Source organism: Tiliqua scincoides, chromosome 3 (genome assembly GCF_035046505.1).
Source record: "Tiliqua scincoides isolate rTilSci1 chromosome 3, rTilSci1.hap2, whole genome shotgun sequence".
NCBI lineage: Eukaryota > Metazoa > Chordata > Lepidosauria > Squamata > Scincidae > Tiliqua > Tiliqua scincoides.
The window spans coordinates 64,481,865-64,495,303 of record NC_089823.1 but is presented as its reverse complement, the minus strand read 5'-3'; the positions used below and the strand labels follow the sequence as shown (position 1 = coordinate 64,495,303).

The following is a 13,439-nucleotide window of genomic DNA, read 5'->3' as shown; positions in this document are numbered from 1 at the left end:
TTGTTATATATTTCTGCAAGTCAAGACAATCTAGAAAATGGAATAAAATGTCTCACAATAAGGACCATATATATGGCTCCAGATTTGCAAACACTCACCACATCACCATGGCCCAGTGCAATCTCACAGCTCTATAAAAGGAAAAACCGAGAGGGAATTCTCACCACTGCCCCTGGGGAGAGAGACTCCAGACAATGCTTCGAGGACAGAGCTTTTCCCAGAGCTCTGATCCCCAATCACAGCAATGGCTGGCAACGCCAAGTCCTTTTCCACTCCAAGGGCTCTCAGAGAGTCAATGAGGTCAATACAAGGGCGGATCTTCTCCTCATATTGGTTGTATAAAGTGTGTTCTGTTTTCTGCTGGGAAAAGGGTGTGCTCAATTTTAGTGCCTCTTGCTTTGTTACAGTTAAAAAATTTTACAACACAGGAATACTTATTTTGCTTGAGTAAGGAAAATAAGTCTTTAATCTAAAGCACAGAGATAGTACTGCAGCAGCAGCAGCAATAATAGTGGTAGTAAAACTGTTCTAAAGCACTTTAAAGTGTTCTGAGCACTTCAAGTATGTGCTTTCTGTTATTTACTTATATTTAAACTATTATATTGAAATGTAGACAATATCTGCTACTAAAATTATATCTAAATCAATGTACATCATTCAACATAAAAAGGAGACACACCCTAAAACAATTCACTAAAAAATAGACAGGAAAACAGCCTAATATCATTTCAAACCAGCAGCTACCAGAGACCCTTGAACGGTTTTGGGATTAAAAAGGTCTTGACCTGATGCCCAGTGAGAAAGGTGAACAGTCAGCCAGGGTGGATCCAGAGTTTGTGTTTGGGGGGACGGACATGAGCACTAGCTTAACTCCAGAGCCCAGGTCAACCAAGCAGATAGACCTGGGCTCCTGCCTGGACTGGGAACCCTGATCTACCTGCTAGATAGACCAGGGCTCCTAGTTGAACCTGTGGCCTCAATGGCCAAGATTTGCTGTGTGGGTAGACCTGGGCTCCCAGTCGGACAGCTATGTCAGATGCCCCACCCAGTGGGCAATCCCTTTTCTCCTGAATTTGCTCCCCATTCCAGTAGGTGCCCTTAAATTTGCATACAAGTTAATGGTGTTTGCGTTCATAGAGTTGGATGTACCATTTATCATCATTATAATATGAGATCTGTAATGCTAAGAATGGCACATTTGCATAGGATATTTTCAGGGACTATAATCACTGCATCCAATCCTGCAAGCCAGTCATAACACGCCACCTTCTCTTCTGGGGTTCAGCTCCCTATATTTCTAGTTTTGTATTTGACATCAACTCAGATCTCTCCTATGTGAATATGCCCAGAAAGTGGCCCAGCCCTCATTTCAAATTTAAATCAGACTCAAAACAAAGATGTAGCTAACCAGTTACAAACACTTCCAAACAGGATCATTTAGCCAGATTTCAGCTTCTTCAACATGTGGATAGCCCTTGCAGTCTAAGAGAATCCAATCCTTGGCATGTCTAGAATGTTTGCTCATGCTTTGACTTTTTAGTTGGTTCTACTAAGTGTGTGTGTGTGTGTGTGTGTGTGTGTGTGTGTGTGTCCCTTAACAGCTCCAGCTGGCTAATTGCAGTTCTTGCTAATGGGGGGACGGGGACAGTCTGCTGTCTGAGAAACACTCAACCCTTTGCATGTCTACTCAGAAGTAAGTCCCATTATAGTGACTATCGGGCTTGCTCCCAGTTAAGTGTGGACACAATTGCAGCCTAAGAGAGCCCAAACCTAGGCATGCCTACTCAGAATTAAGATCCATTATGGGGCTTACTCCCAGCAAAGTGTGCACAGAACTGCAGCCTCAGAGTTCAATCCTAGGCATGCCTACTCAGGTGTAAGTCCCATTATAGTCTATGGGGCTTACTCCCAGGAGAGTGTGGAGAGGATGGAAACCTGTGTCTCTATCCTAAAGAGCAGTAGGACTCCGTTTTGGCCATAGAAAGGCTACGGTCAACTGTCCATTTCCACTGTGCCAGGGTCCTTTCACCCTCTAAAAGCCTTGCCGAGGCTTTGCTGGGGCAAACTCCTTTCCAGTCAGCTAATGCTCCCCCATTTGCAGCCTGTGAGAGGGAGGACAATGCTCTTAGTGGAAGGAGTTGACTTTTAGGCTGCACTCCTGTATGTACTTACCTGTGAGTAAGACCCACTGAACACAATGGGGCTTACTTCTGAGTAGACCTGCTCAGTGCAGGGACATCTCTCTCTGCACCAGGACGTTTAAAACACCAGCTTAGCAAATAAACTCTGCTGCTTTAAAAAAAATATTGGCTGATGGGGGGGGGGCCCCAGGCTCCTGCCACAGCTTGAAAACAAGGGGATGGCAAAGAGCCAGGGTCACTGAGCAGGTCTACTCAGAAGTAAGTCCCATTGTGTTCAATGGGTCTTACTCACAGGTAAGTACATACAGGAGTGCAAAGGAGGGGCAGCCATGACAGAGCAGGAGGTCTAGCTAAGGGTGGAGGGAGAACCACACTGCCCCTCCCCCCAACAGTAGGTGGCTCATAGAAAAAGCCTGGAAGAAGCACTGGGCTGCCAATTTAATAAAAAACCTGCATCCGAGCTTACCCTCTGCCACCACCCTTCCCCACTTCAGGACAGCTTTGGAGGGGGCCGCCCCCATGGCCCTCCCCCTGGATCCACACATGCAGTCAGCTGAGTCTGCCTGGGAAGCCTGTTTTATAAAATGGAGTCTCCCCATTTGCCACCCACCTAAACTCCGATGGGAGAAGCATTAGGAGGAGGATTTTCATCATAATCCTAAAACCACCTTGACAGCTTGCTCAGGATGCAACCTGAGCAAACTGAAGGTGGGGAGGTCCTGTTGAGAGAAACTAAAGAAGTGGAGGTCCTGTTTGGAGAAAATGGATTGCCTCAGGCAAACCCGTGACAGACCAATACTGGGGATTTTGTGGTTTGCAACTCAGGCTGCCATCCTATGCACACTTAGGGCCCAATCCTATCCAACTTTCTTGTGCATGAAGTCACAATGCAGCCCTGAAATAAGGGAACAAATGTTCCTTTGAGGAGGCCTCCATGACTCCCCCCCCCCCAACACAGGATGCAGTGCACACCCCATTGGCATAACAGTATCAGCATGAGAAAGTTGGATAGCATTGGGTCCTTACATGGGTGCAAATCTCATAGAAGTTGGTAAGCCCTACTCTTGAGTAAGCATGGATAGGCTTGATCTGCCAGTTTTATAGCCACTATGCTGCACTAGCCATCAAGGAGCCAGCCATTAGGTTCCCAGGAAAACATGAGCCCCACACTTAGATCTTAACTGGTTACTGTGCAAGGATCTCACCAGCTTACCCAAAAGATGACTGCTGCTGTCCGCTCTCTCAGCACCAACAGCATCACCTTCCTGGTTTTGGAGTTATAGCAGAGGAAGTGAATTTAGTTCCCCAACTATTCAATGTAAGTGATTTCAAGAATGGGTTATCTTGTCCAGTGCTGACTAGCAACTGGAAGAGTGCAGGCAACAACAGATTCATGGCAAAGTGTGAGTTCAGCCTAAAGGGCTTTCTTTCAGCTGCAGTGTGCTGGGAATTTGATGAGGATGGACACCTGCAGACTCTTGCAGGCTCCCTTGGGTCTGCGCATTGCCACTCCCTAAGCAACTTCACCAAGGGTATGCACATCGAACTTCCTCCTGCATAAAAACCTTTTTGGCCTAGTCTCGAGCTGTATACCTAGGGTTCCTAGGCGCACAATTCCTAAGTTCTAAGCAGTTGGCCACTTCTGATTTAGTTCAGCCCCTGTTGAGAGACAGAGTATTTTATATTCGATACCTGTCCAAGCTTTTCTTCCAAGCCTCCAAACATAGAGATCCCTGAATCTCTTATGGCAGAGTGCTCCTTATAGTTAATTTTAACAAAAGTGCCTTGTAGAACCCCTTGCTGTTCCCCATGATGAATAAAAACAAAGTTAAGCAAAGTATGAGGAATATATCACAACTCATTTTTTTGTGGCACCTTAATTTTTAAATGTGGAGTGTGCACAGCCTTTAATAAAACTTCAGCTCTAAAGTGCAGCCAGTCACAAAGAATATCACAGTTTCCCCATGATATGTTCAAGGTATCTTATTTACCTTCATTTTTACTTCCAGGTGCTTTAGATAATCCTTTTCTACTTGTGCCTGGATGAGATCAATGCTCCTATTCTCTGGTAAACTGGTTGTGCTTGGCATAGCAGAAGATGGTACTGATTTTTGTTCTTCTGATACTAAGAGAGTGTTTCTGATGAAATTCCACTTTGGTTGTTCATTCATGAAACTGCCTTCTAATGGCAGTGGACTAGTTGTCTCTCTGGGGGAGTGTTTCTCTGAACGCTTTGTCTTCCTGTGTCTGACTGATGGAGGAGTATGTTGACGAGAAGTCATTTAATTCACAGTGACTGTTCTTCCCTGGCCCTGAAATGATACACATTTTTGAAAGCTGTAACCACTGCAATGTCAATAAGAAGGTAATAAGACAACTCAAACCATTGGGGGGGGGGCCAGAGGAGCTGGGGAAGAACTGTAGGTGTGGTCGGCTAAATGGGGGAGTATAAGTGATCCTTGGATGAGCCTGGGGGTTATCGAGAATGGTACCAAAAAACCTTGACTATCATTTTGAATCAGGCAAGAACTTGGAAACAGGTTATTCTAGCATCAATTGAAAACTGGAGTATAGGGGAGGAGCGTAACCATGGATCCCATATCTACAGTTTCACTTAACCATGGATGTGGGTGGTCTACCCTACACCCCACTCTCTGGAGAAGAGGTTTTTCTGAGCCCTGCAGAGGCCTTCAGGCATCCACCTGAAGATGCCCTTCAGGCATCCACCTGAAGGTCTGTGGGTCTCAGAATGGACTTTTAGGCCAAGAAAGTCACTTCCGGCCAAAAAAGGTCCCCCAAAGTCCCCTGCTCCAAACTGATAAGGAAAATGCATTGAGCCCTATAGAAAGTGAAACTGAGCCACACATGCATGTTCATTCATGAGTAGATGACTCTGTCTTGGCTCTTATTGAAAGACAGGTGAAGGGGAATGCAAGGCCACCAGAATGGTCCTGATATGATGAGCATGGAGCACAACAAATGCATCAAAAGGAGACCCCCCACCAGCACCACCACAGTACAGAGCAGGGGTGTCCAAACATTTTGGCAGGAGGGCCACATCATCTCTCTGAAACTGTGTCGGGGGCTGGGAAAAAAGAATTAATGTACATTTAAAATTTGAATAAATTTACATAACTTATATGGAACTTATATGAATGAATGAAGGTCTTGCAGTAGCTCAAGGCCTATAAATAGACTTGCACTAAGCAAAGCCAGCCTTTCTTTCACTGCCACTGCTGCATCACAGATGCGAAATGGCAAGTAGTCGATGGAGCCCTCATCCCACAGCTCAGGTGAGAGGTTGAACAGTCATCCTCACGCTGAGAGCAGTTGTGTTGGGCCAGCAAGGGCTCCAGCAAGTCTCCGGAGGGTCAGAGGTTCATTGGAGACTGGGGACTCCCCGTGGGCTGGATTGGGAGCCCCTGAGGCCCCCGGGCCAGGATTTGGGCACCCCAGTACAGAGGATAAAAACAGAGGTTTGAGCAGCTGGTAAAGTGAAACTTTTTTTTAGTCTTGTAAAGCTAGGTGATTCTTATAGAGTGTGATTTTAAAAAGTGGGTACCAGTGTTCGACATTTTGGGAGCCACTGTTTTAATACATCTGTTGTGTTTGACAGTAGTCAGATAAAAAGTAATCAAGTAAAAAGAGCATAGAGCAGCAAATCATAAAAGAATCAGGCCTGTAACCAAGTATTTAAAAAATATTAAAAGGTTTTGAAAAGATGTTAAAGAGGCCGAGAACTCAGAAGGCTTGTTTAAACAGAAGGGTCTTCAGGCCTCACTGAAAAGTCTCAAGAGAGGGAGCCATTCTCAAGTCAAGGGGAAGGGAATTCCATAGCATTGGTGCCACTACTGAGAAGGCCCTATTTCTTGCGGCGGCACTTATAAAAAGGCCTTCTCTGATGACCTAAGCGGGCAAGCCAGATTGTACGGGAGTATGCGATCTCAAAGATACCCTGGCCCAGAACAGTATAGGGCTTTAAAGGTCAAAACCAGCACCTTGAATTGGGCCCGGAAACGAATGGGCAGCCAATGCAGCCGCTGGAGAAGCGGACTGACAGAGTCAAACCGCCTGCCTCCAGTAACCACATGAGCCGCCGCATTCTGCATTCTGCACTAGTTGCAGTTTCCGAACTGAATTTAGGCCAACTAGATAGGATGCTAGAGATATGTTTTTACTTACTTGTTTTTGTTTTTTTCTTAAATTAACAACATTCAGGAACTCATATTAGATCTACCACATTCTTCCCGAGTCAAATAATCACTGCAGTAGAAAAACAGGATATGTCATCAGGAAAACGGGGAGCGGGGGTGGGGGGTGAACAGTTTCCCATCACCAAGCTCTCAATTTTTTAAAAAAGTGTAACATCCTGACTATGATTTTTTACATCATGCCTATTTGACGTAATATAAAAATAAAGTTTATTGAAGACTGAGGTTTCAAAATCGTTAACATTTTAGAACTTCTCGATAATACATACCATCAAATGGATACAAATTTGACATCAAATACGGCAACCTCAGAAAGCAGCCTGGAAACATTTCATTTGCATTTTGTTGCAGATCACAAAGCAACCATCTCCCAACAGGAAAAAAAAAATAACTTCAAAAGTATTAGAGCAGTGATTCTCTAACTTTTAGCACTGGAACCCACTTTCTACAATGAGAATCTGTCAGGACCCACCGGAAGTGATGTCATGACCAGCAGTGACATCATCAAGCAGGAAAATTTTTACAATCCTAGGCTGCAATCCTACTCACACTTACCCAGGAGTAAGTCCCATTTACTCTCATTGTTAAAACATTGTTAAAACATAGTAGCCTGTTAAAAGTACGGATGTGTAACATTTCCCCAAATGCGGTCACATACCATGGTACCATCAAGTCTAATAGTTTAAAAATGAAATGAATGGGGACCCACCTGAAATTGGCTTGCGACCCACAGTTTGAGAAACACTGTATTGGAGAAAATGCTGGATTCAAATGACTAACACAAATGGCACCATCATGGGAAGGAGGGGGGTCTCCATCACAACTCTGGCTTCTGACCACATTACAGATTTTGCACTGCTATGAGGTCAGTATCACTAATGGTGAATTGCCATTGTGATTAGCTTGTAATATTTTAAGAGCGCAATCCTGAGAATGTGTTGGTTTGCAAACATGGAGTAAAGCACATTTGCACCTCCTCAGGAGTAAGCCTGACACACAGAGGCTAAATCCAGCCTCCTTGGCGGCTTACTCCATGAGCGGCTTACTCCATGAGCCTTATGTCAAGGAGCGGCTTACTCCTTGGCGGCTTACTCCATGAGCCTTATGTCAGCCCAGCTGGGCTGATGCAAGGCCTTGGGGTTGGCAGGAGGGAGGTGGGAGGGAGGTGTTCCTCGGTGGGGGGAGGGCAGGCAGTGGACAGGCAGGTGGGGAGCTGGCACAGTGGGGAGGTGGCACAAGTCGGAGGAGACCCATTGGGGCCAGGGCGCCTTACCCAGGTGTAAGGGGAAAAGTTTCCTCTGGCTGAGCCACCTTGAGCCCCTATCCTGCACTGGATATAGCGCAAACCTCTGTAAGCTTCTTACAGATCAGCCTCCTTACGTGTTCTCTTCTAATTCATTCTGTTCTTGTTTTTTAAGTTTTCTTCTATAACTAGAGGTGTGCATGTGCGTTTTGTTAAAGCACCACCACCACTTTGTGTTTTAAACAGCCACATGAAAACACAAAACACCACATTTGGGTGTTTAAGATAGTGGTTCTCAAACTTTTAGCACTGGGACCCACTTTTTAGAATGAGAATCTGTCAGGACCCACTGGAAATGATGTCATGACTGGAAGTGACATCATCAAGCAGGAAAATTTTTGATAGTTCTAGGTTGCAATCCTATCCACACTTACCCAGGAGTAAGACCCATTGACTATCACTGTTAAAAGCATATACACAATAGCCTGTTAAAAGTATAGATCTGTTGCATTTCCCCAAATGCAGTCACATACCATGGCAGCATCAAGTCTACTATATTAAAAATAAAATCTTGAAATAGGGACCTACTTTAAATTGGCTCGCAACCCAGTTAGTGGGCCCTGACCCACAGTTTGAGAAACACTGGTTTAAGATATTTCCCATAAATTATTTATTTATTTATTTATTTATTTATCACATTTTTATACCGCTCTTCCCCCAAAGAGCTCAGGGCGGTGTACACAGCTGCTCCCCTCCTTTTGTCCTCACAACAACCCTGTGAGGTAGGTGAGGCTGAGGGAAAGTGACTGGCCCAAGGTCACCCAGGAAGCTTCGTGGCTGAGGGGGGAATTCAAACCTGGATCTTCCAGGTCTAATTCCGCCTCCCAAACAGATAGAAATGATACTGTGGCTGCACCTGCTGACACTATCACCTACCCAGGACGCTTTCAAAGTGTTTAAAATTAATATAAATGAGACTTGGGAATAAGATCACAGAGCCCGGCTTTCAACTCTTGAAATCTGGGGGAAATAAGACCCTTTTCAAACACCCCTCCCTACGACTCCCCCACAAGCACACCCCTCCCTGCTGATGATGTCACTTCATGAAAGCTTCTGCTGACGAAAAGGGGGGGTGACTCTTTAATGCGTCACTCCTGGTTGCTAAGACAACTTAGGAGTGGCAGGAGCAAGAGAAGAGAAGAGGCTCTTACCTGCCCGGAGTCCGGAGCGAAGACGCAGCCCTCTCTCTCCGCGATGCCTCCTGGCGGGTTTCTAGTTTCGTTTCCATCCACCAGCCAGCAACGGGAGGAAGCGAAACTCAGGCAGACTTCCCAGCATCGTCCTGCCTCCTGCGGTGATGCAGCAAGACAGGACTCAGCCTTGGGGAAGGAGCAGCTTCAGCCACTCCGATTCCTGCGCGCTCTTGACCTCAGGAATGGGCTGCACTTGGGCGGGGGGCGGGGGGGCTGGAGAAAAGGAAGGGCACCCTGGACGCTTTTCAACAGAGCTGCTGTAGTTCCTACTCTTGAGCCTCGGTGCTGTTTTCATGCAGGGGCGGATCCCGTGTTTGTGTTTGGGGGGGACGACCCATGAGTACTACCAACGCTAGAGCCCAGGTCTAGCAACATTAAGGGGAATAATAAAAGCTTCTTCAAATATGTTAGAAGCAGGAAACCCGCCAGAGAAGCGGTTGGCCCTCTGGGTGGTGAGGGAGGGAAAGGGGAGATAAAAGGAGACTTAGAGATGGCAGAGAAATTAAATGAGTTCTTTGCATCTGTCTTCACGGCAGAAGACCTCGGGCAGATACCGCTGCCCGAACGGCCCCTCCTAACCGAGGAGTTAAGTCAGATAGAGGTTAAAAGAGAAGATGTTTCAGACCTCATTGATAAATTAAAGATCAATAAGTCACCGGGCCCTGATGGCATACACCCAAGGGTTATTAAGGAATTGAAGAATGAAGTTGCAGATCTCTTGACTAAGGTATGCAACTTGTCCCTCAAAACGGCCACGGTACCAGAAGATTGGAGGATAGCAAATGTCACGCCTATTTTTAAAAAGGGAAAGAGGGGGGACCCGGGAAACTATAGGCCGGTCAGCCTAACATCCATACCGGGTAAGATGGTGGAATGCCTCATCAAAGATAGGATCTCAAAACACATAGACGAACAGGCCTTGCTGAGGGAGAGTCAGCATGGCTTCTGTAAGGGTAAGTCTTGCCTCACGAACCTTATAGAATTCTTTGAAAAGGTCAACAGGCATGTGGATGCTGGAGAACCCGTGGACATTATATATCTGGACTTTCAGAAGGCGTTTGACACGGTCCCTCACCAAAGGCTACTGAAAAAACTCCACAGTCAGGGAATTAGAGGACAGGTCCTCTCGTGGATTGAGAACTGGTTGGAGGCCAGGAAGCAGAGAGTGGGTGTCAATGGGCAATTTTCACAGTGGAGAGAGGTGAAAAGCGGTGTGCCCCAAGGATCTGTCCTGGGACCGGTGCTTTTCAACCTCTTCATAAATGACCTGGAGACAGGGTTGAGCAGTGAAGTGGCTAAGTTTGCAGACGACACCAAACTTTTCCGAGTGGTAAAGACCAGAAGTGATTGTGAGGAGCTCCAGAAGGATCTCTCCAGACTGGCAGAATGGGCAGCAAAATGGCAGATGCGCTTCAATGTCAGTAAGTGTAAAGTCATGCACATTGGGGCAAAAAATCAAAACTTTAGATATAGGCTGATGGGTTCTGAGCTGTCTGTGACAGATCAGGAGAGAGATCTTGGGGTGGTGGTGGACAGGTCGATGAAAGTGTCGACCCAATGTGCGGCGGCAGTGAAGAAGGCCAATTCTATGCTTGGGATCATTAGGAAGGGTATTGAGAACAAAACGGTTAGTATTATAATGCCGTTGTACAAATCGATGGTAAGGCCACACCTGGAGTATTGTGTCCAGTTCTGGTCGCCGCATCTCAAAAAAGACATAGTGGAAATGGAAAAGGTGCAAAAGAGAGCGACTAAGATGATTACGGGGCTGGGGCACCTTCCTTATGAGGAAAGGCTACGGCGTTTGGGCCTCTTCAGCCTAGAAAAGAGACGCTTGAGGGGGGACATGATTGAGACATACAAAATTATGCAGGGGATGGACAGAGTGGATAGGGAGATGCTCTTTACACTTTCACATAATACCAGAACCAGGGGACATCCACTAAAATTGAGTGTTGGGCGGGTTAGGACAGACAAAAGAAAATATTTCTTTACTCAGCGCGTGGTCAGTCTGTGGAACTCCTTGCCACAGGATGTGGTGCTGGCGTCTAGCCTAGACGCCTTTAAAAGGGGATTGGACGAGTTTCTGGAGGAAAAATCCATTATGGGGTACAAGCCATGATGTGTATGCGCAACCTCCTGATTTTAGGAATGGGTTAAGTCAGAATGCCAGATGTAGGGGAGAGCACCAGGATGAGGTCTCTTGTTATCTGGTGTGCTCCCTGGGGCATTTGGTAGGCCGCTGTGAGATACAGGAAGCTGGACTAGATGGGCCTATGGCCTGATCCAGTGGGGCTGTTCTTATGTTCTTATGTCTACCAGGCCATGGCCAAGGTTTGCTGATGGGTGGACCTGGGCTTCTCTTCCAGCGGATCTTGCTGGCTCCCACCCAGTGTGCGTTCCCCTGGCACCCAATTTTGCTCCCCAGCCTGGCAGGCGCCCTTGCTTGCTGGCAGTTTGGAGGGGAGCACATCCATGCCCCCCCCCCTGGATCCACCCCTGTTTTCATGCTACTTTCCCAGCCCACTAATCACTTTGGTTGCTCTCTTTTGCAACTTTTCCAGTTCCATTACATCCTTTTTGAGATGTGGCGACCAGAACTGGATGCAGTAGTCCAGAAGTAGCTTTTACCATCGATCTGTACAGTGCCATGATTATGATTATGATTACTGCAATATTTCTAGCCCACCTTTCTCCCTGAAGGGACCCAAAGCAGGTATTGGTTTGGGACCCAAACCAATAATATTATTGGTTGTCTTATTCTCAGTTCCTTTTTAATGATTCCAAGCATGGAACTGTTTTGACGTACCCATCAAAACATTGGGTTGACACTTTCATCAACTTGTCCAACAACATCCCATAATTTTTCTCCTGATCCATCACTGATAGTTCAAAAATCAACAGCATATATGTGAAATTTTAATTTCTTGCTCCAATGGGCATCACTTTACATTTACTGGCATTGAAGTGCATCTACTATTTTGCCACCCAACCCCCCACTTTGGAGAGATCCTCCTGGGACTTCACAATCCATTCCAGACTTCACCATCTAGAAATGTTTAGTGTCACCTGCAGGCTTAGCCACCGTAGTGCTTATCCCCAAGTCCAGGTCATTTACAAATAAATTGAAAACACCATTCTTAAGACATTCTTGGCGCACACTGCTTTTGATCTCTCTGCATTGTGAAAACTGCCCATTTACACCCATTCTCTGTTTCCTGTAAGTAAGTGTATAGTCATGCACATTGGGGCAAAAAATCAAAACTTCACATATAGGCTGATGGTTTCTGAGCTGTCTGTGACAGATCAGGAGAGAGATCTTGGGGTGGTGGTGGATAGCTTGATGAAGCTGTTGACCCAATGTGCAGCAGCAGTGAAGAAGGCCAATTCTATGCTTGGGATCATTAGAAAAGGTATTGAGTACAAAACGGCTAATATTATAATGCCGTTGTACAAATCGATGGTAAGGCCACACCTGGAGTATTGTGTCCAGTTCTGGTCTCCAGTTCTGGTATGTCAGAAAGGACATAGTGGAAATGGAAAAGGTGCAAAAGAGAGCGACCAAAATGAAGGCTGGGGCACCTTCCTTATGAGGAAAGGCTACGGCGTTTGGGCCTCTTTAGCTTAGAAAAGAGACGCCTCAGGGGAGACATGACTGAAACACACAAAATTATGCAGGGAATGGACAGAGTGGATACAGAGATGCTCTTTACCCTCTCACACAACACCAGAACCAGGGGACATCCACTAAAATAGAGTGTTGGGAGAGTTAGGAGAGACAAAAGAAAATATTTCTTTACTCTGCATGTAGTTGGTCTGTGGAACTCCTTGCCACAGCATGTGGTGATGGCATCTTGCCTGGATGCCTTTAAGAGAGGATTGGACAAGTTTCTGGAGGAAAAATCCATTACGGGTTACAAGCGATGATGTGTATGTGCAACCTCCTGATCTTAGAAATGGGCTATATCAGAATGCCAGATGCAAGGGAGGGCACCAGGATGCAGGTCTCTTGCTGACTTGTGTGCTCCCTGGGGCATTTGGTGGGCCGCTGTGAGATACAGGAAGCTGGACTAGATGGGCCTATGGCCTGACTAGATGGGCCTACACCAGCCACCCCCAACCACTAAGAGAGGTCCACCCACCAGGGCTTGCCTTCACCAGTGGAAGGGTCCCAGAGCCCTCGCAGCAACCTAAAGTGGTGACCCAAAGCAGTGTCCATCCCCTTCAGCAATGACTTGCCCTTGGGTTCGCCCTGGGGAAATACCACTCCCCTGAAACAGTCCAAAGGTTCAATGTTCTGGTGAGGAGCTGGCAGGGCTCTCAGTCTGACCATGCTGGAGAAGCCCATTGTGTCTCCTCAATTCTTCTCCTCCCCTTAACCCCAGCAGTAGGATTGCCAATAGAAAATGCCTCCTCCAGTTGATAGTCTGTTGAGGCTAATGCTGCTACCACCATAGGGCAGTAGTGTGTAAACTTTTTGAAAAGTGTGCCAAAGCGTGGACCAACAATTATCAACAGCTCACCATAAGTTACTTTGTGTGTGTGTGTGTGTGTGTGTGTGTGTGTGTGTGTGTTTTGTTTTGTTTTGTTT

The 13,439-nt window shown here is 46.4% G+C and overlaps 1 protein-coding gene across 2 annotated transcripts in view; it reads right to left on the bottom strand.

The window, feature by feature from the left end:
- LOC136644295 (interferon-induced GTP-binding protein Mx2-like) overlaps nt 1-8,894 on the bottom strand; it is a 40,462-nt gene extending 31,568 nt beyond the window's left edge. The window contains exons 1-4 of one of the 2 annotated variants that reach the window (XM_066620032.1): nt 8,807-8,894; nt 6,324-6,404; nt 4,133-4,453; nt 165-360 (exon numbers count right to left, since the gene is read on the bottom strand). In XM_066620032.1, coding sequence (XP_066476129.1) covers nt 165-360; nt 4,133-4,423 — 487 coding nt within the window. In that variant the 5' untranslated portion in view covers nt 4,424-4,453; nt 6,324-6,404; nt 8,807-8,894. The remainder of the gene's footprint in view (nt 1-164; nt 361-4,132; nt 4,454-6,323; nt 6,405-8,806) is intronic. The other variant, XM_066620033.1, reaches the window with a different exon arrangement.
- Nucleotides 8,895-13,439: the final 4,545 nt, after the last annotated feature.